This window comes from Bos mutus, chromosome 24, assembly GCF_027580195.1.
Source record: "Bos mutus isolate GX-2022 chromosome 24, NWIPB_WYAK_1.1, whole genome shotgun sequence".
In the NCBI taxonomy this organism is placed as follows: Eukaryota; Metazoa; Chordata; class Mammalia; order Artiodactyla; family Bovidae; genus Bos; species Bos mutus.
In genome coordinates, this window is record NC_091640.1 from 60,838,833 (window position 1) to 60,861,545 (window position 22,713).

The 22,713-nt window shown below is 54.0% G+C and overlaps 1 protein-coding gene across 3 annotated transcripts in view; it reads left to right on the top strand.

Annotated features, from left to right (window-relative positions):
- The first annotated feature begins 1,144 nt into the window (after positions 1-1,144).
- The window catches only part of TNFRSF11A (TNF receptor superfamily member 11a), a 60,467-nt gene continuing 38,898 nt past the window's right edge, over positions 1,145-22,713 (top strand). For all 3 annotated transcript variants that reach the window (XM_070361734.1, XM_070361735.1, XM_070361736.1), the window contains exon 1: positions 1,145-1,271. In XM_070361734.1, the coding sequence (XP_070217835.1) occupies positions 1,197-1,271 (75 nt within the window). In that variant the 5' untranslated portion in view covers positions 1,145-1,196. The remainder of the gene's footprint in view (positions 1,272-22,713) is intronic.

The following is a 22,713-nucleotide window of genomic DNA, read 5'->3' on the forward strand; positions in this document are numbered from 1 at the left end:
GACTGTAGCCCACCAGGCTCCTCTGTCCATGGGATTCTCCAGGTAAGAATACTGGAACGGGCAGTCATGCCCTCCTCCAGGGGATCTTCCCGACCCAGAGTTCGAACCTGGGTCTCCTGCATTGCAGGCAGATTGTTTACCGTCTGTGTAAACAGCCGATAAGGGGGTTCCCTTATCGGCTACGTGATTTGCAAATATTTTCTCCCATTCATTAGGCTGTTGAAGCCTCAAGCCAACCCACTCAAGTATTCTTGCCTGGAGAATTCCACGGACAGAGGGAGCTGGCGGGCTACAGTCCATGGGGTCGCAAAGACTGGACACGACTGAAGCGACTTAGCACAAGCACCCAAGTGGGGAGGGCTTAGAGGGGTGTCTCTGACACTTCTGACATAAGTGTCTCTGACGCTCCAAGAGCTTGCCCTGCTCTGCTGTCAGCCAGGCTGCTCTTTCTTTTCTTCTTTGGCCGAGGCGCGCCGCTTGTGGGGTCTTAGCCGACTCATTTGAAAACACCCTGATGCTGGGAAAGACTGAAGGCGGGAGGAAAAGGGGACGACAGAGGATGAGGTGGTTGGATGGCATCACCCACTCGATGGACTGAGCCTGAGCAAGCACTGGGAGTTGGTGATGGACAAAGGAACCTGACGGGCTGCAGTCCATGGGGTCAGAGTCGGACACGACTGACCGACTGGACTGGACTGAACTGAGCTGAGTTCCCCACCAGGGAACTGAACCCGCGCCCTCGGCAGTGATCGCGAGGAGTTCTCCGCGTGACCTTTGGTCGCTGGGCATTCGCTTCTGGGAGGTCCCGGCTTGGAAGGGTGAGCGCGGGCTCGGGGCGCGCGCGAGGCTGGCCGGGGCCACCGGGCTACCTTCTTCCGGGGAGTGTGTCCCCGACAGTCCGGGGTGCGGGCCCGCAGTGTCTGCGGGAGCCTCCCGAAGGCAGGAGCTCCGCGGGGGCGCGGCGAGAGCCCCCGGATCACCCCCAGCACCCTCAGCGCGCTGGACTCCGGCGTCGCCTCCTAGCCCGGGCCCTGCGCCGGGCGCGGCCTGAGGAGGGCGCAGCGCCGACAGGGAGGGTGCCCGGGGGTGGGGCGGGGCGGGGCTGGACGGGGCGGAGCGGGCGGACCCGAGGTCCCGGGCCGCCGCGCGGGCAGCAGAGGCCGCAGAGCGGGCCACCGTCCCCCGCCCTCCGCGCCATGGCACCGCGCGCCCGGCGGCGCCGCCCGCTGCCCGCGCCGCTGGCGCTGCTGGCGCTGCTCGGCCGGCTGCAGGTAAGGAGGCCGCCCGCCGCCCGCGCCCCGCGCCGGGCGCCCTGCGCGCCCTCCTCCGCGCGGCCGGGGGCTCCGAGACCCGCACGGAGCCTGGGGGCTGAGGATCTGGGGGGAGAGCCACGGCGGGTGCGGTCGGACTGTGGGAGGAGGGAACCGGGAGCCTCAGGGATGCTGGGGTGCTGCGGGACCCCGGCACCCGAACGCGGACGAGGGGCCCCCGCACGATCGCTGCCGCGGAGACAGCGGCGTAGACACGTCCCCTTCCCCTGCGGACGGACTCGAGAGAAAACTTCAGAACCGCAGGCAGCGCCCAAGTTAACCAACCGTCCTAAGTAGGATTCTCCTTTCGGGCCATTCTGAGCCCCGGTCCTTAACTCTACCTGCGCCTCACTCCGTCTCCCCACCTCCGCTTGGCGGCTGTCGGAAGGTGGACTGGCTGATGCTTGCCCCTTGCGGGGGTGTCCATCCAGAGCGCGCGCTGAGACCGGGTTTGGTAGTTTAGTGGCTCAGATGGTAAAGAATCCGTCGGCAGTGCAGAAGACCCTGGGTTCTCCTTCCAGAGTTCCATCCCCGGGTCGGGAAGATCCCCTGGAGAAGGGCATGGCAACCCACTCCAGCATTCTTGTCTGGCGAATCCCATGGACAGAGGAGATTTTTTTCTGAAAAAGGAAATCAAAAAAAAAAGAAAAGAAAATCAGAATGTTTTCCTACGTTCCCCTCTTTCTGTAAATCTCCCTTCTCCCCTCCAGTTCCACCGCCCCCACCGCACTCCCACAAACCTGCAAGCAGTTCAAGAACCACCGGCTCAGGTTCCGGACCAGAATGACACAGAGTCACTTCTCAGAACCCCTGTGATGATACTGGGACAAAATAGTCTTCACAGTTGGAAAAACCAACGCACCCGGGGTGCTTGAAGTCAGTCGGGGAGCCGGTCTGTAGGGCGCTGCTCTCCGGGTGCTGAGCGGGCGGGCAGGCGGGGCAGGGGGCGGCCTCAGCGCGGCCAGGCCCCGCTGGGTCTCCAGCCCGGGAGCAGCCCGGGACTCCCCTCTGCGGCCTTTCCCCTCGAGTCCCGGGGGCTGTTCAAGACTCAAGGGGGCTGAGGGGACCGGGAAACCGAATTCCCCGATCCGGGTTCCCTCCCCATCCCAAGCCCTCCGGAAGAAATTTCTCTATGGGATCACTTGGTCCAGTTGCCAGGTGAATAAAAGCAGGTACTGGTTTTCTGTCCCCTGGAGGAGAGCTATAGTGTGGGAAAGCCAGCCCCACAGTCCTCTGACAGCCTGTCCCCTTGGAAGTCCCTTAGAGGGCAAGTGCTGGTGGCTTTCTGCTTTCAGCAGTTTCAGATTCCCCTGCTCTGTAAAGACTGGCTTCGGCTCTTGCTGACAGCTTCCAGAGAGAACAGCACTTCTAGGGCTGTGTTTGGAGTGAGGAGAGATGGCAAACCAACCTGGGACTAGAGCCTGGACAGAAGTACAGGCTGTGGGCTGGAGCAGACGGTTCTCTTGGAAGACGTGGCCTGTTCCCTTTCTGCCTAAGGGAGCCTCCGGGAATGGCTGAGGGCAGGGAAGCCGGGAAAGCCTGAAGGCATTTTCTCATTGTAAGCACTTTAGGTGTTGCTTAATGAAGTGTTCAACAGGTTGGACAGGTGTGCTGCTTTATTTAAACCACAGGAGGAGGGCTCCAGGGAATAGCTAGCCACCTGAGAAAACCCTGCTCACTACACAGCTTTAAAAAAAGAAAAACACCTCACAGTGTTAATTGCAAAAACTTCATATGTACATATATGTGTACATGTAGTGCTGTAGGTTCTAACATTGACAGCAATTGCTATCAAAACATTTCTTTCTCAGGACTTCCCTGGCAGTTCAGTGGTTAAGACTCCATGCTTCCAATGCGGGAGACATGGGTTGGATCACAGGTAGGGGAACTAAGATCCCACACGCCTCACGATGCAGCCAAAAAAAAAAAAAAAGCCAAAATACCCATTTATTTCTCAGAGCTATCTTTCAGCAAGTACTGTCTACTCTCCCCAACCATCCCGCCCTTTCCCTTTGAGCTGCATGAATTATGTGCATTTTTAAATCATACCTAAACGGGAAACGGGGCTTCCCAGGTGGCTCAGTGGTAAAGAATCTGCCTGCCATGAAGGAGACTGGGGGTTTAATCCCTGGGTCGGGAAGATCCTGGAGAAGGAAATGGCAACCCACTCCAATATTCTTCCCTGGAGAATTCCATGGAGAGACAAACTGGCAGGCTACCGTACATGAGGTCACCAAGAGCTGGACGCAGCTCAGCAACTAAACACCAACAGGAAGCAATGGAAGGGTGCTGGGACAGCTCTGATCAAGTGACAAGTGACGTGTGTGCGTCTAGTCTCCCCAGCGCAGACGCGTTGATTCTGAGCGGGGGTGGCCGTGGCTCCCTGCAGAAACTGGGGTTCCAAGAGCCATCCTGCAGGTACGGCTGCTTTGGGCCCACCTGGTCTGTTCAGAGAGAGGAATTGCCTTGGTGGTTAGTTCTCACCCGCTAGGCAAGGCCTGAAGAACTGTTTAGTGTGGGGCGTGGCGGAGGTATCGCTTTTGTAAAATAGTTGGCAAAAACAGCTTCCAGAAAGGGCCTTATCTGCAAGCATTGTATTTTGTTCCATGAACATTATATTAAATCAATTTAAACGTACCTGGAAGGCTGTAAGGTTTGCCTTTTAAAACATCTCTGCGATTGTATCTCTGTGTGTCTGTGTCAGTGAGGGCATTTGAGTTCAGACAGAAGAGTGTTTGTCTACAGAAAGAAAAACACTGAAAACTTCTATGTTGATCATTCTGCTGTTAGAGTTGAGAAATTATAGGACAAGACTGTGTTCATTGAGGTCATTGATCACACAGCCGTGTTTATCCCTAGTAATCCAAGACCTAAGGGCAGAGTCGCTCATACCCGGGCCAGCAAGTGTATTTGGTATTTGGGATGTAAAGCCTTGTTCTGGGGAAATGCACAGCCAAGACACAGCTGGGTCTTCACTGTCGGGTCCAGAGGACAAGGCGGGCGAAGAGTAACACCTTCTGTACACGAAGCGGTGCAGGGAAGGAAGGAGGGATACAGCTGGAGGAACCAGGAAGGGCTTCGGAGCAGGACGCTCCCGAGGCCATCTTGGAAGGACGGCTGGGAAATCAGGGGTCAGAGGCAGTTGGGGAAGAAAGCTCTCTATTGGAGAAGATGGCTTGAATGGTTTAGGCCTAAAGCAATCTTGCCAAGAAAAGAAAACCCACATATTTTTATGACTTTATGGATAGCAAATAGCACTCTGTAAAGCTAGCTGAAGGAAGCCTGCCACAGACAGGGCAGTAAACATTTGCAGTGTTTGAGATAACACTTGTGTGGCCCTCATTGAGGTGGCAAGGTAGACTAATCAGGAACAGAGAGGTCGTGGGCCCTGGAAGGCCCGTGGGGAGACCCCGCAGAGGAAATCCCCTGGGTGGGGCTGCAGGGCTCCTGGGTGCCCGCCCTGGCCCAACAATCTCCCTGCCCCACCGGCCCATCCTAGCGGGAAGACCTGGCCGTGTGTTCCTACTTTGTTTAGAGAGTCACAGACTCCGGGATCAGCGTCCTTTTCGTTGGTTTTGTTGATCACAGATATTTCGAATGCCCCCGCCACCCCCCACCCCCGCCCCGGTATTTCCTTCCCACCACTTCCCCTGAAAATGGCACATCTGTAATCTGAACGTATTCTCTGTGTTGATAAGGAAATATGAGTTTGCTTTTACAGTTATCTACCAGAAATTCTTATGCCAGGAAAACTGAAACAATAAAGGTGTATCTTTGAAGGTCAGTAAATCAGTGTTTTATGAGGCCATGAAAAGGGGAGTTCCAAGCCAGGGCCTCCTTTGCAGAGAGTGCTGTTTGAAGAAGGAGCCACGTGAACTTTCTCTGCCAGCTCAGTATTAAAATTCCCCCCATGCTGTTTTCCTATTTTTGAAGTGCATGGGAAAAGAAAGCGGTGTGTTTTCCGCATGTGTGTCCAGAGGAAGCTGGCGGGCCGTCTTGCTGTGGATGTGGATCTGCATCCCGCCTAGATGGTCCTCAGCTCTCCAAGTGACTCACGCCCCAGGGAACCCACCCTTGGGCCAGGGGGGCTGGTGGACAGCCATGGCCTGTCTGCTGTCTGCTGTCTGCCTGCAGAGTCCGGACCCCAGCCCGCAGGAGAAACACCCGACCCCACCTCAGTCACCCCCCGCCGCAGTGGGTGGGATTGGGATCCCCGCCGACAGCTGATTTTCCTTCCCACCACCCGTACCTTCCCAATCACTCCAGCTGCCATCTGGGAGCTTAGACATTCAGTCATCTCAGAGTCTTTGTGACCCCATGGACTGTAGCCTGCCATGCTCCTCTGTCCATGGGATTCTCCCGGCAAGAACACTGGAGTGGGTGCCACTTCCCCACTCAGGAAGGAACCCGCGTCTCCTGTCTCCTCCACTGGAGTGCGTGGCCCTGGCCTCTTCCAGGAGATCTTCCCCACCCAGGGATTGAACCCGCGTCTCCTGTCTCCTGCATTGGCAGGTGGATTCTTTACCACTAGCGCCACCTGGGAAGCTCCAAGCACCGAGCTGCCTCGTGGGACCCACTGCTAGAAACAGATTAAACTCAGCTCCTTTCCGCCCCAAACCCAGCCTCTGAGCCTGAAAACCCCAGAGTGAGACGGTGGACTTGGGCAGAACAGAAGACCCGGTGGGAGTGATTTCTCAGAGAGCTCGTGGGCTTGGCGCTGAGCGGGAGGCGCGGCCCGCCGGTATCTCTGCCCTCCATCCGCGGGCGCTGTCAGTCTGTTTCCTGGCGGGGGCCCGGCCTGCCGGCTCCCCAGCCCTCCCCCTCCCTGGCCCTGCTGAGCTAAGGCAGCCCCGTCAGCATTTAGGCGCTCGCCTGCGTGGATGTGTGCTCACGACCCAGCTGTCCGCGTCCTGTGGGCCAGCAGTGACCTCCAGCCTCAGGTTTCCGTGGGCTGCCATGTTCAGGGTAAGAAAGAAGACTGTGTTGAACGTGTTCATTTAGCTCAACAAAAGGAGCGCCTCCTCCCGGTGGGACGCCAGGAGAGCAGGCCCAGCCCTGGTCTCCCGGCGGCGCTGAGTCTAGCCGCGAGCAGACGGAACGCGACGGGACCCGTGCGTCCCCGGAGCGCGCTCAGAGTGCGGGTGCGCGCCCAGGGCAAGAGGGCCTTCACCGGCTTGGAGGCGTCGGGGGAATGGCCCCACTTTCTTGCCGTGCACGTCTAAGGCGCAGAAAGAGGGCGAGGGGGCGGCCTGGGCGGGGGTCTGAGGCTGGTGGGCGCCCTGCCTGGCGGTGGGAGCGGCTGGGGGATAACAGGGGTGGACGGAGTCCAGTGTTTGGGGTGACTCCAGAGGGCCGTGTTCCCGGGCTGCCAGGGCAGGTGGCGAGAGGGAGGCCGAGAAGGGCTTTATGTGCAAATAGTCTAGGTTTTACCCCCGCGTGTTGTGTGCTGGGGAGGGACGCGCGTCAGATCTGCAGGTTGTGGGGAGCAGCGCCATGGGGAACGGGGGTGGGTCCCCAGGGGGCGGGAAGGAGGCCAGGGCTCCTGCTCTGGGGAGGAACTTGGAGAAGCTTGAATGGGGTCAGGAAGGTGGGGAGAGAAAGGAGGCAAGTGCAGGGTGCCCCGAGGTGTGCCAGGTGCTGAAGACACAGGGGCAGAGGATGTGGTCGCACCTATTATTTAAAAAAATATATATATATGATAGATGTCAGGACAACACAGCTGACCATTTGCGTGATCCTTTTGCACAGTTTATTAAGGAAACTTCTTAGTCCAAATCCAAGTCAAATCAGTTTCAGTTGCAAGTAAAGGATTTTTCCCCTAAACAGTAAAGAAGAATGCAGTGTAGGATATGGAATCCCATTTGCTTCGGATTGTTGTACTGGGAAGCAAAATTCCTTAGAGCCCCTAGAGGTAAAAACAAGCTAAGAGCCCCAAGGCACTGCAGGAAATTTGTGTGCCTTAGAATTCAGAGCCATTTCCTGGCCTAAAGGTGTCTTTGAATCAGAGGATCAGGATATAGGCAGAGTTTGAAAACTCAGGACTACAGAGATAAGCGGCCGGCGGTCCCCTGAGTCCATCATCAGGGCTGGCGTGACCTACCCCGTGGTCTTCTACAGTGCCCTCGGCGCACCCACCCCCAGCCCAAGCCGTGTTTACCTTGGACGGCAGCTGGGCAGAGCTCTTTCTCCTGCAGGAGGCCCCTTTTCCTGGTGGCTGTCGGTGCCTCAGCTGAGTGTTTCTCTTCCACTCTGCCTGCCCCCTCTGCACCCCCACCCCCAAAAGCCCTGGCCTCACAGGTGACACAGAGGCCCTCCTGGCACAGGCAAAGGCAGAGAGCTGCCAGGTCTCCAAGTGGCAGGAAGAACCGTCGGCAAAAAAACGACCCTTTGGGTTCATTGGAATAATAATAACTCATGACATTTCCTGTTCAGTGTTCAGAGTACAAGAACCACTTCCTCCAGCCACCAGAAATTTGAAGACTTTCCATGAAAAATGAGGAAGAAAAACTCTTTAACATGTTGTGAACGTGATGGCTGAACCTGGGAGGCGGGAAGAGAACACGGGTTCTGTCACACAAGTCCTGTCTGCACCACGGCCTCTGCCAGCTCCGTTCTCCTTACTTCCCCCAAATAGGAAGTGAACCTTTTTTCTGAGGTTCTGACTCTTTAAAAACATTTGCTCCTCTCTGCAATGTGCATGCATGCACGCTAAGTCCTTTGGTCGTGTCCTATGCTTTGCGACCGCGTGGACTATAGCCCGCCAGGCTCCTCTTTCTGTGGATTCTCCAGGTAGGAACACTGGAGTGGGTTGCCATGCCCTCCCCAGGGGATCTTCCTGATCCCAGGATTGAACCCGAGTCTGTTATGTCTCCTGCATTGGCAGGCAGGTTCTTGACCACTGGCACCACCTCACTGAAAACTGTGCCCTTAAGTAGCACAGACAGCTGCCAAGAGCCTGTCCAGTTGAAAAACTTGTCAGGGGCTCTCAGTTTTGTACCCAGGGTAGAAAAGCAGCATCACGTCTGAAACATTCATGTTAATGGAGACTCTGGTCCCTGTTTGAAGCCTAGTGGGGATTGATCACATCTGCCCTGGTTCTGCCGCGCATCCTTCAACAATTCTCAGCGGCTGGAACGTCCCTGTGGCCCTAAATCTAGTACTGTCTCATAGTTCGACCCGGTTCCTCGCATTTGCTCTGTTTGGGGGTGAAGATCCGCTGGCCACTGTCTCTATTTTCGTGTTTCTCTCGTTGAAGACCGTCAGCCCACTACTTCCTCTCACTCAAGTTATTCATGCGACTTCCTTTAACCTCGCTGTCAGCTTCTTTCCTTTCAATTCTCTGGATCCTGGCTTTGCAGTTCCAGGAGGTGCTCTGGAAAACAGAACTCCCCTCTGCGCCCGGGCCCCAGAACACCCCTGCCTCGTATTGAGGCTGAGACCGCCCGTCTGCGTCCCTGGCAGTTAAGCGGGTCAACAGCTGCCCGGAGGGTTGAGCCAGGTGCCTAGGGCGTGCAGGGCAGGACAGGGGCCAAGGAAGCCTCTGGGCCTGGACGGACGTGATGCCAAGCGGGAGAAAACCAAGGCCTGGCTGGTGTCTAAGACCCGAGCCGGCCAGGTGGGGGCGGCCTGGACCCTGGGAGCTGAGGAATGCATGTCCCCAGGCCCGGACATCAGACACCCTGTGGGTGGGACCCTCCATCGGTGTCACCCCCTCCGCAGGGGATTCTGAGGCACGCTGGAGTTTGAGACCTGCTGCTGTAGACGTCGGATGCCACGGAACGATTTTGAGCTCCGAGCTAAAGGAGTATTGCCTGATGACTGCCTTAAACGCACCTGCCACCTGTCAAAGCCCTCCCGTGTGCCTGGCACGTGCTAGGTGCTACTCGCAGAGGTCTAATCCCCACTCCAGCTCACCGGGAAGACAGGACTAATGCCCAGGACCCCATGAGAACGGCGCGTTCAGGGCAGGCGTCAGCCCCGGGGCGCGGCCCTCACCCCGCAGGGAAGCCGCGTCTGCGGTTGCTGCGTGACAGGCAGGGCTCAGACAGGGAGAGCCCCAGGCCTGGGGCGTGCAGAGAGAAGCAGGCTCCTTAGGGCTTGGGGAAATAGCACCGCCAGTCTGCATCTGTGGGACCCGCTCGAGGAGGTTCATCTGCGGAGGGCGCTCTGTTGTCGGCTGTCACCGAGCAGAAGCGGAAAGGCTGTGACTTGAAGGCTGGGTTTAGGCGGGCACCCTGGGCAGCCTCAGCTCAGGGTCCATGTGCGGGTCGCTCCCTGACTCAGGAGGAAAAGAAATGTGACAGACTGAGTCACCGCTGCCACTTCCCGGCGCGAGGGCATCTCTGACTGCGGGCAGCCCTGGGGTGCCGGGAAGAAGCTGTCCTGTCCCCGCTGGGCCAGGCACTCCAGCCCTGCCCTGCGTTTGTCAGGACGTCCCGGGCGTGTTCATCCCCTTCTGCCGCCCCCCAGGCTCTGTCCTCCGTGTGGGGGGCTGGGGGGGCCCCTTCTGAGGAGCTTAGGTTTTCCTTATTCCAGTCCGGGTCCCTGTGCCCAGGTCACCGAGGTCCTATTTATGTGTCTGGTTACAAATGACCAAAGCACCAGATGGTGGGATGGCATCACCGACTCCATGGACATGAACTTAGGCAAACTCTGGGAGCTCGTGAGGGACAGGGATGCCCGGCGCGCTGCAGGCCATGGGGTCGCAAGGAGTCGGACACAACTGAGCGACTGAACAACAGCCAAAGCCCTAGAATGGGCAGCTCGTCATCGTAACTAAGTGGGGTGATCCTTGGGACGAGGGATGCGGGGGTGATGGGCGCCCGCTGCTCTGCGCCCGCACGGTGAGTCCAGGGCGTCCCGGGGGGGCCGTCGTGTGAGAGGCCCTCTCCCGACGGCAGCGGGAGCAGCCGCATGTGGGCCAGGTGGGCCTGCCTTCCGTCCCGTTCGAGAGCGAATCCGAGCCCAGGAAGGGATTTCCGATCTTGGTCTGGCCTCCCGTTCGCCCCAGGGTGTCTCTGACTCTGCCCCGATTGGTGGAGCCCTTTTGAGCCCGTGCTGAGGAGCGTGAATCTGATTCAGAACTCGTAGGAAACCATTACAGTTTTCTGTAAGGGGAAGTTGTAAGATCACAATCAGTCCTTCAGGAAATATTATTCATAATTTACTGAGAATTTGAGCATTTGCTGCATGCCTGGCACTGTGCCACTCTGCTTATCACGCACGGTCTGAGTGGGCCACCTTGTCTCTTGGTGAGGAAGAAGGGAGCTAGGGAAGATAAGGAAGGGAGAGCCTCGAGCGCGGTGCCCGGCCAGCGGGAGACGTTCAGTGAGGACCTGCTCTGCCCTTCGCCCCTTCCGCCGCGCGGCATCTGCGCGGTGGTGGGCGCGGCAGGGCTCAGGGTCCCTCGTGCGGATGGAGATGACGGTGCAGAGCCCGGAAGTGCTCTCGGGCCCTTCCTTTGGCTCTCGGGCCTTGAGGCCGTCTCTGACCTTGCTCCTCCAGCACCAGCAGTGTCGGCATCACCTGGGACTTGTTAGAAAACCTGCATCTTTATGAGAGGTTCAGGTGGCTCGCTTGCGCAGTGAGGCTGAGAAGCGCTCGTCTCTGAACAGTGTAGGCGAGTCAGATTCCCGTACCTGGCACCGTGCAGCGCTCAGAGGTGTTGAGTATCCTGGGTGGTTGAGTTCGTGTGTGTTTCTTTTTAAGTGTAGCTCACTTGTGGCTCAGACAAGAGAAGGTGGAGCTCAACTATGTTCAGGAAAGAAAGGAAGAGGGACGAGTTCAGCCAAGTCCAGGAATGGCCCTGGACCTGGGCTCTAAGTCTTGAAAAGCGAGGCAGAGGAAGGCTGTCGAGTGTGGCAGTGACTGTACCAGAGAGGGGGCCGTGGTGCTCCCCTCCCAGCCGCCGAGATGGGGAGAGTCTCCCCCCGGCGGCTCCCCAGGGCCCAGGGTCCTGTGGGCACCGGCTCAGCACCCGGAGCGGGCTTCATCCTGCCTTGAACCTGGAATCGAGCCGAAGTCCTAGGATGTGACCCCAGGAGGCTGCCCCCGGAGGCTGTGAGATGTGTGGGGGGTTAGGGCCTCGTGGCTCAGTGGCCCTGGACAGGCTCCCCAGGAGAGGTGGGCTGTGCGCCTGGCAGGCGGGGTACAGCTGGCGATGGATGGCCCAGCCGGGGCGGGGAGGGTGCAGGGAAGCTGGGGGTCAGGGTTGACCCAGGGGCGGGCGGGCTCGCCAGAGTGGCATGGGGGGAGGTCCGAGGCCCGGGGGTCGCAAAGACAGCCAGTGCGCTCACTGAAGGTCCTGAGCAGGGGGTGACCCCGAAAGTGACGTGGGGGGCAGGCAAGTGGGGGAGGTGGGGAGTGTGCGGTTGACTGGGAAGAGGAGGAACACAGAAACCCACCTTAGATCTGGGGGAGAATGGGTGCGTGGGATGCTTGTACATGTATGGTTGAGTTCACTGTTCACCCCAGCCTGTCACACCATTGTTTGGTTATCAGCCGTGCCCCACTACAAAAGAGAAAGTTTAAAAAGCAAAACCGCCGGTGACCCTCAGCGTGACTGTGAGAGGAGACAGTCCGGGCGGCTGAGACCTTCTAGCACAGGGCTGAGCACTCCAGGTGTGAGACCTTCGCTTAAATGACAGTGGCCCGAGTGGGGAGTCAACTGATCGGCCTTGCTGACCCGGGCCGAGGGTTGAGCAGGACCGCAAGGCTGGAAGGGACAGGGCGAGGGGCCGCGCGGTACGCTTCCGGCCTCGGTCCTGGGCAGGGCCGCTGGCGAGATGGCAGAAGTGGATGGGGGCGGGCCGGGGCAGGTGTGGGGGCCTGGGGAGCCCTGAGGGGCCTTCATCTTGGTCTAACCCATCTCTGACCTTGGCGCTCGACTCGCAGCAGTGCTGGCATCACCCGAGAGCCTGTTAGGAGTGCAGACCCCACCCCAGACCCGCCCACCGAGCGGCGCCTTTGCATTCATTTTCCAGGTCACGCTGTGCACACTTAAGCAGCAGGCCTGGGGCTTCCCGGGCGCAGTGGGGACGTCACCTCCCCGTGCAGGGGGTGCAGGCTGACCCCTGGTCAGGGGGCTAAGATCCCGCACCCTGTGGCCGAAAACCCAAAACGGAAGGCAGAGGCCACATTGTAACAAGTTCAAAAAACACTTTAAAATCGGTCCACATCAAAAAAGGCTGAGCGCCAAAGAACTGATGCTTTTGAACTGTGGTGTTGGAGAAGACTCTTGAGAGTCCCTTGGACTGCAAGGAGATCCAACCAGTCCATTCTGAAGGAGATCAGCCCTGGGAGTTCTTTGGAAGGAATGATGCTGAAGCTGAAACTCCAGTACTTTGGCCACCTCATGCGAAGAGTTGATTCATTGGAAAAGACTCTGATGCTGGGAGGGATTGGGGGCAGGAGGAGAAGGGGACGACAGAAGGTGAGATGGCTGGATGGTATCACTGACTCGATGGACGTGAGTCTGGGTGAACTCCGGGAGTTGGTGATGGACAGGGAGGCCTGGCGTGCTGCGATTCATGGAGTCGCAGAGTCGGACACAACTGAGTGACTGAACTGAACTGAACATCAAAAAAAAAAAAGGTAGAACAGGAATTGTTTTTTGAAAAGGAAGCAGGCCAGGGCAGTCTAGCCCCTTCCCTGGCTCCTTTGGGGTCTAAAGGCCTTATTAGCCGGGTGCACTCCCACCATGGGCTTCCCTGGTGGCTCAGCTGGTAAAGAATCTGCCTGCAATGTGGGAAACCCAGGTTCAACCTCTGGTTCAGGAAGATCCCCTGGAGAAGGGAATGGCTACCACTCCAGTGTTCCTTCCTGGAGAATCCCATGACAGAGGCTGCAGTCCACGCGGTCACAAAGAGTCAGACGTGACTGAGGACTGACACGTCACTTCCCCCAAAGAGCAGAGCAGAGCCTCGCAGGGCCCTGGGCACCCAGCAGAGCAGCGTGAGCTGAGAAGCTCGGGTCCGTAACGGTTACTGCAGGGAAGAGGAGAAAGGAGCTCTCCTGTCAAATGAATAAAAGTTAAAACAAAAAATTCAAGAATGGCAAAGAAAAAAAAAACCCTCCACACTGGGAGAATAAAGGGGGCATTCACAGAGCCTGGGCGGGTTGGTGTGAGGACGAGTCACCCACCCTAATCGCGCTGTTTAGGGAACAGACGTTCCCGCTGCTGCAGGTAGCGCACAGCTGCAGACTTGCTTCACCCCTCATCTCCCAGAAGACAAAGACACTTGCAATTAAAGTTTTGAAATGCAAGGTTATTTCTTCATTTTCCCTTGGGCCATATGTTTTCTAGGAGCAGAGATAATACATGCATTGTGAGCCGAGTAAGAAAGAGAGATGAGCAGAAATCAATAGACCTTTGATATGCTCTTGTCTGAGTAAGATTTTTTTTTAATGAGCTTATCTGGAATCAAGGTGATCAGGGGGGAAAAGATGCTGATGGGGCCATAAAACCAACTTTCAAGACAGCTCGTGAAGTCGACTGTATTGTTTGGTAGATCGAAATGGTGACTATGCCAAGACTTCTAAAAGGCCACAATTACTCTACATTTTTACGGTTTTTTTTTTTTTCCAGTTAAATCTGACCTGAGTCAGATTTTTGTTTCTGTGTGCAGTATCTATTTTTAAAAAATCTCATAGCAAAATGGTTAAGATAGTAAATTTTGTTATGAGTATTTTATCTCGGTTAAACTTTAAAATTAAAAAAGTCTTATGACAAATTATTTCCTCCCTGATGATAAAAATAGCACGGAGTGCTTATTATTTCAAGTGTTATGTCCACTGGGAACCTGCAGTCTGTACCTCACAGTCCTGAAGCAGCAGGTACATGTTAACTCGTGATGTGGATAAACTATGTCACCAGTTGTGTGGATTTAGACTTCCCGTTAACCTGACTTGTTCCCTCACTTCATGCAGGTCTCCACTCAAAAGTCACCTTATCAGTGAGGCTCCCCTCATAATTCCATCACCTTATCCTGTTTCATTTTTCCATCGTGATCATTCCAGCCAGATTCCATTGCATGTTTGCTTCCTGTCATTCTTCTCCCAAGGACTGTAAGCAAGGACTCTCTCTGGCTAATATCTACCATGTCCACAAAACTTAAAATTGTCTCTGGCACATAGGATGTGTTCAATCAGCATTTGGGGAGTAAATGAATGCAGTGTGTTCCACTTTTAGGTTGTAAACTGGCCAAGCACGTCTTACTTAAATGCTAAACCTCCTTGATTATTTTCTAGAGAACCACGCAGTGATGCTGTTTAGATTGGGAAAGTTTTTCTTCAATAGGACACTCAAGGATTTCTTTCAAGATGGTGAAAATGAATCCAAGGGTCCTACAGCCCTCTGGTAACCATTCTGGTCCTATATAATGAGTCAGTCTTGTTGACAGCTAAGTCTAGTCCCGTGCACAAGTCTGGGCAAAATGAAATCACCCCATAAGAATGGATAAAGGAATTAGGCAGATATTTCTCTAAAAGTGGCCGATAGGCACATAAAATAGATATTCAGCATCATTGATCATTAGGGAAATGCAGGTCACAAGCACACTGAGTGGCCCGTGGCTAAGGTTCGGTGCTCCCAATGCAGGGGGTCCAGGTTCAGTCCCTGCTCCATGAACTAGATCCCACATGCTGCAACTAACAGCTAGTGCTGCAAATACACAAATTAATTAATTATGAAAAACCACTCTCATTAGGATCACTTACCAAAAGAAATGAAAAGTAACAAGTGTTGGCAAAGACATGGAGAAGCTGGAAGCCTCGTGCGTTTCTGCTGAAAGTGTCAGTCACTCAGTTGTGTCCGTTTCTTTTTTGACCCCGTGGACTGTAGCCCTCCAGGCTCCTCAGTTCAAGGAGTTCTCCAGGCAAGAATACTGGAGTGGGTTGCCACTCCCTTCTCCAGGGATCTTCCCTACCCAGGGATTGAACCTCTGTCTCCTGCACTGCAGGCAGATTCTTTACCAGCTGGTGCATTTCTGCTGGGAATGGATTAAGACAGTGCAGAAACCGTGGGGGGATGCCTGGCAGCTCCTCTAAGAGCTGAACACGGAAAGACTGTGTGACTCGGGTGTGACTCCAGAGAACCGAAAGCAGCAACCTCAGCAGGTTCCTGTGTGCCGGTGCTCACTGCCGCTCACAGCAGCCCCATCACAACAGGGAGATGGAAGCAACCCACACACCCACCCACAGACGGACGGCTAAGCAAACTGACTCATTCATACAATGGGGCATCATTCTGCCATCAAAAGGAACGAAGTTCCCACATACGCTACAACACGGACGAACCTTGAAGACCAGGCCAAGTGAAATAAGCCAGACACAGAGACAAGTCCTGTATGATCCCACTTACGCGGGGCGCCTAGAAAGTCAAGTTCACAGAGACAGGAGGCAGAAAGAGGTTGCCAGGGGCTGGAGGAAATATGGCAGTGTTCTTTAACTCCAGGGCTCCCAGACAGCGGTGAGAAGGAGGAGGTACTGTGTAGTGCCTAAGACAGTTTCTGTTTGGGGTGGCACGAATGTTCTGCGGAGACCATAGTGATGGTTGTACATCTGAGTCTAATTATCGCCACTAACTGTATACACTAAGAAATGGTTCAAATGGCAAATTATGTTATGTATATATATACGTGCATTTTTAAATATATACATAACATTTTTACTTTTCAAAGGGCTGACGTGAAAGAGCCAAATTTAGTGTTTCCAGATGGAGACAGCCCTTTATCCCCTCCCTAAAAAGAGCCTCTTTCTTCGCCCTCCTCCATGACTGAGACTCCCTGCCTCGTGCGCTCACACCTGCTTTTGGCCTGGCCGTCCCGTCACTGAGACGCTGGTCATCCCCCGATCAGACACTGTGCATCGTCAGAAGGAGCCTACGCCTTCTTATCGGCCTTTCTCACGCCACCACTCTCTGCAGTGTGCTCCAAGTGTGGGAAAGTGTGAGTCGCTCAGTCGTATCTGACTCTTCGACCCCATGGATGGCAGCCTGCCAGGCTCCTCTGTCCATGGGATTCTTCAGGCCAGAATATTGGAGTGGGTGGCCTCTTCCTCCTCCAGGGGATCTTCCCGACCCAGGGATCAAACCCTCGTCTTTTGCACTGGCAGGCGGGTTCTTTACCATCTGAGCCACCAGGGAAGCCCCAGGGTGCTGCTAAAAGGCCCCCCTTTCTTCCCCAGCTGCTACGTCCTCCTGGTCCACTCCCTGGCCCCCAGCCCCGGGGCCCGCACCCCTCGGGGTCTCCCTCCTCTCCTCCTCCTCCTGCCAAGCATCCTTGGCTCCTCTGCCCCTCACCCCTGCCCCCTAGCTTTGGGGTCCTCCTGCTAAGATCTCTTCCCCTGTGTCCCAGGCAGGGTGCCCTCCCCTTCCTGTTCCTGTGACCAGTGAGGGCTGTGTCCAGGCACTTCCTGGAACCTGATCTTCGGCAGACCAGGCCCTGCACCATTGTGGGGTCCCCACCTGCTAGTTTTCTCTCCTCAGTGCCTGTGGGGTCCGGCGCTGCACACTTTGAGACGGTGGGATGGGCCCACGGCCTTGTCCTACACAAGCCTGTCCCTTGCACGGGCATGTGAGAGCTCAGGAAAGGTGTTCTTGAAGGTGTGATGACAGTAGAGCTTTTTAAGAGATGGGTGCTTTCTGTCATTAAACCCTAGACCAAGCTGAAATTCCCCTTCTGGTCATACCACATGAAAAGTCACTTTACAAGGTAAGGCGGATGACTCAGGCAGAGAAGTGACTGGCCTTACTCTGGTGTCTGCAAGTGAGGAGGTCAGCTCCCAACCCCATTATGGGGAGTGGTCTGTATAAGGGGAGGGGGTGGATTCCTATTAGTGGTTTTCAGTGAGTCTAGTAGTTGACCAGCCGTGATGAGTGCCTTCAAGCTGAAGTTTTGAATACTCTTTACCGCTGGAAACATTCATAAAATGCATTTTAGAATGTCCTAAATCCCTCAGTAGCAGCTCAGTTATTAATACATTATCAATAGTAGTCACAATGTCATCCTTTTCTTCACATTCTTCTCAAACTAGACACATCTTTTCACGTTGTACCAATCAGAGAATAGTTGAGCCTCAATTTTAGCAGCAGAATTTTTTTTTTCAAGAGTCGATAATTTTTTTTTCAAGAGTCATATGTAAAATATGTTTCTGTAAATGCAATTGTGGCTTCCCTGGAGACTCTTTGGTAAAGAATCCACCTGCCGATGCAGGAGACGTGGGCTCAGTCCCCAAGTTGGGAATATCCCCTGGAGAAGGGAGTGACTACCCACTCCAGTCTTCTTGCCTGGGAAATCCCCTGGACAGAGGAGCCTGGCGGGCACGGGGTCTCAAAGAGTAGGACACCACTTAGCCACTAAACGACAACAACAAAGGGAACTGGAGTATTCTAGATGTCAGGGAGCTTTCTGTTTAAACCCTCTGATTCTCTGTATTGCATCATGACTTAGACCATGCACCTGGCTTGTATAATGTGAGGTCTTCACACAGTTCAGTGGTCTCCCAGGGAGTGCTTAGGGTGATCTGTTGGGGTGCGTGGTTCAGTTCAGTTCAGTCACTCAGTCGTGTCCGACTCTGCAACCCCATGGACTGCAGTACGCCGGGCTTCCCTGTCCATCACCAACTCCCTGAGTTTACTGAAACTCACATCCATCGAGTTGGTGATGCCATCCAACCATCTCATCCTCTGTGGTCCCCTTCTCCTCCCTCCTTCAATCTTTCCCAGCATCAGGGTCTTTTCAAATGAGTCAGCTCTTCACATCAGGTGGCCAAAGCATTGGGGTGCACAGGAGATCCCCAAAGGCTGCCTATTTATTTTCTTCATCTCTTTCATCAGTAACATATCATCTTCACAGGTGCCTGTGTAATGTTCTGAAGTATGAAATGTGAAGCTTGGGTTTGTGCAAAGAAAAAGTGTGAGTTTTCCTCTGTAAACCGTGAGCTTGAAGTGCTGTCTGTTGAGTTTTTTAAAGTGGAAACATCTAGCAGGGCGTTTGGATATCCCTCGATTCTGACCCTGTTGACAGCAATCCCTGGCAGGATCTCCCAGCCCCTTTCTCAGCAGAAGCTTGGAGTCAGCTCACCCCACACCCAGCTTCGGCCGCCATCACCGACTGAAGCCCCAGACAGAAACCACCGCAGTGACTCTGGCCACCTGCCACGATCTCAGTCCCATGAGAAAGCACTGCTTTATGTGAAGTCAAACAGGCTTTAAAAAAAATAAACCTTTTCGATTAAAAACATGTTTTTTCTGGGAATCCCCTGGCTGTCCAGTGGTTAGGGCTCTGCACCTCCCACTGCAGGGGGCACAAGTTCGAGTCCTAGTGAGGGAACTAAGATCCTGCACATCTTGCAGAGAGGCAAAAAAAAACAAACCACGTTTTCCAGTCACCAGAAACACTCTGATGTCAGCTTGTGTGATCACGGCTGCTGCTAAGTCACTTCAGTCGTGTCCGACTCTGTGCGACCCCATAGATGGCAGCCCACCAGGCTCCCCCATCCCTGGGATTCTCCAGGCACAGCCAGGTTAAAACTAAACGGGGAAGGTGCATCCAGAAGCTGGCAGGGCTTCGGGATGTCCCTGCGAATCCCTGCTCTTCTGCACCCTCTTTCCTGTTTCTGCCAACACGCCTTCCCCTCCGTTCCCCCATCAGGGGACGATCTGATAGAAGGAACCTGGCTCGCCGATTCAGCCCAGGGGCGTGGTTAACCCCGCTGCCAGCGGCCACCAGCTAGGGCGCGCATCACTGAGGCCAAGTCGCTGGGGGACTGAGGTGGGGCCCCACCTCAGTCCCCAGCGACTTGGCCTCAGCGGGAAGAAGCACAGGCTTCGTTTTCACTTGCCATTGCTGCCTTGCCGGGCTTTCCCGGTGACTCAGTAGGTAAAGAATCTGCCTGCAACATAGGAGACTTGAGTTCGATCCCTGGGTCAGGAAGATCCCCTGCAGAAGGAAATGGCCACCCACTCCAGCATTCTGGCCTGGGGAAGTCCCAGGGACAGAGGAGCCTGGCGGGCTACAGTCCGTGGGGTCGCAAAGAGTCAGACACGACTGAGCAACTAAATCACCACATCACTACATCATTTGCACAAATTGCCCCTTCGCATCCTCACTGCGGTCGGAGGGGTACAATGATTCGCCCCATTTTATAGGCAAAGAGACAGAGACTCAGAAGTGACTTATCCCCACCTTGTCCTCAGGTTGTAGAAAAGCAGACAGTTTTAAATGTCGGACCGACCTGGAAGTTCGGTTCGGAGAGCTGCCCTGGATGGAAGAGCCGTAATGGGAAGCCCGCCCCGCCCTTCCTGACCGGCGGAGCCACCTGGCCAGGCGTCCCCTCTGTCTTCACTGGCGCCCTGGTACCACCACCCTTCCTTCTCCAGGGGCTCGCCCAGCCCCAGCCTCTGCTCTGCTAAATCCTTACATTCTGGCTCCTCAGACTTGACTTCAGTTAGTGTTTCATTTTTCTATTTTCTATGGAAACCTGCCTTATCTGATTTGCAAGCTTAAAATGACTCCTCTATGACATCCACTTCCAGGTCTGAACTGTTAACCAAGAAGTCTGATGGTGGATGCTTTCTTTCCAGTAACAGACATATGACTGTGCCATATTCGAGACTATAAAGCTGGATAAAATAGAGAAGGGGCTGGAAGCTTCTCGAGAAAAGGAGATAAGAAAGGGACCAAACTTAACAGGTCCCCCAGAACATCCCAATTTCAAGGGTCTGTGTTTGGACTCACTAATTGAAGTGTTCAGAGGGGAAACCCTAGACCTTGTCTCTGGCCTGACTCCCCAGCCAGCCGAGCAGAGACGTGGACGAGAAGGAACGCAGGCCTCTGTTCGCAGGCCTGTGACTCAGCCCTTTGCTGTATTTGTTGTTTATTTGTTTCTAAGAACGAAAAGCTTCTCTCTGAAAGGCTTCAGAGAAAACAAATCTCCTGGCGTGAAATCCTCATAGTAAAGCCATTTTCTTGATGTTCTGGGGAACAGGGCTCTCTAGTAGTTGATTTCTGGGTGAGAGCACTTTCAATTTTTACTTTCTTTAAGGATATTTTTTTTTCAAAGGCTGTAAGTCTATTGAGTGTTGTTTTCACATTCAGTAGTTCCTCCCTTAAGAAAAACCACCTCTTTCAGTTAGACTGTAACAATCAGAAATGTGATACAATCTTTACTTAATTTACAGCCAGATTCTCAAATACAGTCATGGATGATATTTTATAAAATAAAATCTATGGAAAATCCCTCATTTGTTCTTCTGGGTTGAGTTCTTTTCTTCTTGATTTGAAAGAAGGAGCCAAGCTTCTTTCTGTTTTGTTACATGTCAGCATGAATTTTCAGTAGAGCAGAAAAGTAATTTTAGGATTCATAATGCCTTTCGGTACAATTGGGTTGATTTAACTGCATGAAAAATAAATATTTAAGTCAATCTTCCCTGCAGGATTCCAAATACAGATCCTCCAATCTCTGCCACTCTACTCAGAGAAATGTTTTGTTTCTTCAGCTTGGAGTTTTTCAGGATTAGACCTAACATGGCATTGCATTGGGAAACAAATCCAATAAATCCACGGAGCTTTATAAAGACAATTTTGATTTACAATTTATTATCTCCCAAAGCCTTGCATAGACTGTAGACATGCTTATTCCAGAAGAGTCTGTCAGCCATTAAAATTAAATAGCAGCTTGTACGCCCTGAAACGAATATCGACATGACACAAAACACAAAAGAAAGTGAGGTAACAGATGGCCAATACGCTAGATGCATTGTCTTAACTGCTTTTTTAATTTTAATTTTAACTTCTTTTTTTCTAAGACTGTCCAAGGAATGTATATGGGCAGGGGAGAAGAAAGGGGGAAACGTAAAAGATATTTGCTATAAACAGCCTCTAGGGATCCTTCTACACTCAGGAGCTGTCTGTCAAAAAGCAGAAGTTAGTCGATGCAAACTCTGCGGGCCAGACATTACTTTTGTAGTTTACTGATTAAGCCTGTATTAGGGCCCTGTCAGCACATGCGTGGTTTTTACAAGGCTTCTAAGTACCCTGAATCAAAGCCTATTCCCCAAACACAAGCGCTGTGACAGACCTAACGTTGAATTTATGTGACCGTACCCTTTATTCCATAAATAGTTGAGAAGTCGTTCTGCTTTATTTGTTTAATGAAAACAAGGAGGGGTCAAAAGCCCTGTTGTTTTAGAGGGAAACAAGTCGATCCTGAAGGCAAACGAGACAAAAATGTAGATAACTAGAATCTATACCGCTCAAATCGGTTACCAAAGGCCGTCTGTTGCTCCGTCTTGGGCAAAGAGACGAGACTGGAGGTGGTTGAGAAAATCACCCCGTTTACTGAAAATCCACCGCCTTATGCTGAATCCCGGCTCCCACTGCTCCCCGCCACCCACCCCATTCCCTGGGAGATTGCTTCTGAAATACTTAGGTAGGAACATATTTTCATCTAATTCCTGCCTTATGAGGACTGTTACCAATGATAAGAGCTGCCATCTTTGGTTTCAGGGGGAGATTGTTTTCCGGTCGCTGTGTCCCACTCTTTGCAACCCCGTGGGCTTCAGCACGCCAGGCTCCCCTGTCCTTCCCTGTCTCCCCGAGCTTGCTCAAACTCATGTCCATTGAGTTGGTGATGGTATCTAACCATGTCATCCCTTGCCGCTCCCTTTTCCTTCTGCCTTCATTCTTTCCCAGCATCAGGCTCTTTTCTACTGAGTCCACTCTTTGATCAGGTGGCCAAAGTACTGGAGCTTCAGCATCAGAGGACGGAGTCAGGCCCACATTCTGAGCAGCGGGAGGAAAGGGCCAAAGGACCAGGAGCTTGAGAGGCCTGAGGGCTCTCCCAGCGCTGGTGAAATGAGGGATGTCAGAACTAGAACCCAAAGGAAAAAGGAGGGTTGGACTGGGAGGGGCTGGGGGCGTCCACTCATTCACACCAGAAATGCCCCTCTGTGGATGTGGGCCATCTGGACAGAGGCTGGTATCCAAAAGACCCAGCTCTGGCTCGCCGAAGACCAAGCCTAAGAAGGTGGGGTTTGGGGACGTGGGAGCAGGGAGGCCACAGGCAGGGCTGGCCTGGCCTTCAGCACCAAGGGACAGGTCCCCAGGGGGTCAGCCAGAGGGGCAGCCCAGGGCGTCCAAGGTCTAGAGTTCCCACTAGTTACAAACGCAGGGACTGCAGTGCAGAGGGAGAGCCGTGGGATCCTGGACATGGAGCGTGGGATCAGAGTGAGACCAGCACAAAAAAGCGAGTTTTACGTGCTGTGTGAGCCCCAGGGATCCACAAATCCTCTACTAAGAAGGCCCATCCTAGTGCTGCAAGTGGAGGAAAAGAAACAGCTTCTTGGAGGCAAAGAGCAAAGAACAAGGGTTAAGTCAGTTCAGTGGCTCAGTCGTGTCCGACT